Raw genomic sequence first — 3439 nt, 5'->3', positions numbered from 1 at the left:
ATAGTAACCTACAACCTTTAAATTTTTTTAATAAATATTAATTTGAAAGAAGTGGCAACTTGTCAGTAGCAAATTATGATTTACACATAATTTGTGCAGATATAAACTTGTGACTGCAGGTTATCAGATATAAACTTGGTTTTAGCACTTGTTTCCGTGAAGGTAACACAGAACCAATGCATAAAAACTTTATATTGCTTGTCTATCTCCGCTGATCAAATCCTCCTTGTATGCTGACTTTGATTTTTTTTTTTTAATTTTATTACAGCTTGCTCCAAATTAAGACCAAATCTCAACTTTTATATAGATCTCATTGAAAGCACCCCTTGGGAGATGCTTTAATTAAGGTTTTTGGAATTAGCCATGTGAATTTATGCAAAATAACAGAGGATTTCCAAAATTGGTTGATTTTATTGTTCCACAAATTATTTAGGAAAGTCCCAAACTTAATTTGCCAGAATACCGAACACACTAAATTTGTTCACAAGTAGTCGAAGACACAGTGCTTCAAAGAAGATTTAGAGGGACATTTCATCATAGTTTCAGAAAATTGAATCCTGAGATTACAAATAATGCATGGAATATATTCCAGTCAATCAACTGATCTTCATAGGTACCCGAAAATATTATGGGCCTTGACCCTTCATGAGAATCTCTTGGCATTGCAGTAGCAAGTATTTTTTTTACCAAGCTTCAAGTTCAGGGCCTTCCTTGAGGTCAATGGATTAGTCAGAACAACTGCTGCTGGGATTGTCACCATATAACTATTGCAAATGATAAGCATACCATTTCCTGGATATATGGTTTCAGTAGATGTCTATCAAGCAACTGACCGAACCTTATGCTACTTTTATGGTACATTCTGCTCTGAACAATATCGAAGTCAGATCAAAGTTAACTCCATCACGATAATTTATAACCAGAATTATTGATATCATGAACAAGCGAGCATTATGTCTTTGAAGTATATGGAGAATGCCAGTTTTTTCCCTCAAATATACATAGGAACCCCGTTTTGAATTATATTTTACTAGTAAAATAGTAACATAAATATGAACCTGTATGAAATAGAAACTTTTGAGGGAGTACTGGAGGTTGTCCAGTGAAGGCTTTTTGGACTTGAGTTCTGAGATTGTTTCAGGAGAAGGACGTTTCATTGGGTGGAAAACGATGACATTTGAGGCAAAGGTTGTGCATGGATGGCGGTTTTGGCAGTTGTTCTTGAAGCTGTCACGGTGTAGTAGGGAGAGGTTGACGGATTCTTGGAGTTGAACATCGTCTTCTTCTTGGTTTGGAACTTCAAAGTCTGTTTCTTGGTTCATTTCACCCATGAGTTCTGCCTTTGTGGATTCTTCAGTTTTCAATCTTTGCTATAGAGATTGTGCTTATTGGTTGAAATGCAGGGGAAGAGGGAAGAGGGAAGAGGAAAAAGGCAGAGAAACTGTTGACGGTTTATACAGTAACTTTGGATGGGTGTACGGATGATCCTTGAATCTTGACCATGTGACAGCTGTTGTAACTAACAAGGCAATGAGGGAATGCCATGTTAAAGTCCAATACCCAAAAAACGAAAAAACGAAAAAAAAAAAACCAATCATCCGATGCATTCATTTCCCTAGATGAAGAAGGGGTGGGTCCAAACTAAAAACAAAATGCAATTTTCCACATTATATCGATCAAAATAAAATACAGAGATGTTTGCATAAACCAAAGAACATAAGCGACTTCTTTATTTTATATATTCCAACCCAAGAATTATACGAAATTCAATGAGACAAACAAGTCAAACATTATTCCGAACAAGCTGCTACATAAATTTCATGGATGTAAATTTTCCTCCAGTTGTTATCTCACTAGAGTCGGGATTGAAGATAGGTAACCACAGTTTTGTCCAACTGGAAGGCCTTGGCAAGAACATCAGGATTGATGGGAGGGTTTGAGCCAAAGACTGCGTTTGCAATGGGGATAAGCCCTGGGTTTTGGCTGCTAAGACCAGAAAAGGCAACAGCATTGGTGTTCCCTATGTTGAACTGGAAGTGAATGAGGCCGATTGGGAAAACGAAAACATCTCCAGGGTATAGGACTTTGGTGATGAGACGATTATCCGGGTTGGATGTAACAAAGCCAACGTAGAGCGTGCCCTCCAAAACGACTAGGATTTCCGTGGCTCTAGGATGAGTGTGAGGGGGATTTAGGCCACCATAGGGTGCAAAGTCAAGTCGAGCGAGAGATATGCCAAGAGTGTTAAGTCCTAGTATTTGTTCAACAGTGACTGGAGTGACTTTTGATCCTAGTTGATTTGCTGTATTTCCTGGAATGTTGAGCCCCGGAAAAAAGAAGTCATTTGCGGTGGCGAGCTTTGGGTCCTTGCAAAACTTGCCATTAACAAAAACTGCTAAAACGGAAAGAAAAATATTAACACTTTGATACAATTCCATACAGAAAATGAGATAACACTTCTCAAATAGTTTAGGTGTAGACATGAATACATTCCAAAGAAATCGGAGAGAGAATTAAAGAACATACCACCATCGTTGGTATTATTAATTGCTACACAGAAGTCCTGAAGAGGGCTGGGATCAGAGGCAAAGGCAAATATGACAGCCAGAGCCAACAGGACAAATGCTACATGGAAATGAACACCTTTCATTGTTATATGGAAGCTTTCTTGATTAGATTGTTCTAAGTTTTTTGCCTGGTGAGGAGTGAAAGATCTGGCATGAAAGCATGCTATTTATAGATAGCACTCACTCAACAGGTCTATTCATTTTCATTATTGAATTATTCTTTTGAGAAAAAAAAAAAAAAAAAACAGAAGAAAGATTACCAAGTCTGCAGTGATTATTGTTTTAAAAAAATCTGAATGATTCATTCTCCAGCTACTCTGCGCCTTTATCCTCTTCGTATTTAATCTTCCCATGTTTGCATCAGCAAATTGCAATGGAACTGGTCAATCATTACATACCAAATATTTTCTTTGTTTATTTAACTATATTGACTTTAAAACAAAAATCAAAAGAAATATTTCCATGCATCTGAGATTGATCTACATTAATGTAATTTATTAACGTGTTGTTAACTATATTAATGTGTTTGAGCGTGCAAGCATCTCAGAGTGAACTGTGTCAACTAAGACAATGAAACTTATCCAGAGATACAAAACCACAATTCTTGAATCTTCCCAAGGCTTTCTTGCATGACTACTGCTCAAGTCATGCATGCTATTTCTTTGAATTAATTAATTAAATTCCTGGAGAGGTTCATTGGCCGGTCTGCAGCAGCAATTCATGAATAACATTTTTACAATTAAAATAGTGAACAATAAGTATAATAAAGGAAAAGAAAGCATTGTAACAAAGAGAGCATTCAGTTTCGTTAATTAAACAAATTGATTACTAACATAACAAAGTTCATTCATTTTCGATTCATTTACACCCTA

The 3439-nt window shown here is 36.5% G+C and overlaps 1 protein-coding gene across 1 annotated transcript; it reads right to left on the bottom strand.

Annotated features, from left to right (window-relative positions):
* Positions 1-1076: 1076 nt before the first annotated feature.
* LOC111294641 (germin-like protein subfamily 1 member 7) lies at positions 1077-3161 on the bottom strand. The gene is made up of 2 exons (XM_089743129.1): positions 2527-3161; positions 1077-2392 (listed from the first exon to the last, which is right to left on the bottom strand). Exons 1-2 carry the CDS (start codon positions 2648-2650, stop codon positions 1854-1856), a joined length of 663 nt encoding a protein of 220 aa, XP_089599255.1. The 5' UTR covers positions 2651-3161; the 3' UTR covers positions 1077-1853.
* Between the last annotated feature and the right edge of the window lie 278 nt (positions 3162-3439).

The sequence above is a fragment of the Durio zibethinus genome, chromosome 14 (genome assembly GCF_047325235.1).
Source record: "Durio zibethinus cultivar Kanyao isolate XHJ-2024 chromosome 14, ASM4732523v1, whole genome shotgun sequence".
Lineage (NCBI taxonomy): Eukaryota > Viridiplantae > Streptophyta > Magnoliopsida > Malvales > Malvaceae > Durio > Durio zibethinus.
This window is presented reverse-complemented; position numbering and strand designations above follow the sequence as displayed.

Bases quoted from the DNA above. Each gene is read 5' to 3' on its own strand.
- LOC111294641 (XM_089743129.1), bottom strand. From the start codon at position 2,650: ATGAAAGGTGTTCATTTCCATGTAGCATTTGTCCTGTTGGCTCTGGCT. The intron at 2,393-2,526 runs GTATGTTCTTTA...CCGTTTTAGCAG, and splicing joins TAATAATACCAACGATGGTG to TTTTTGTTAATGGCAAGTTT.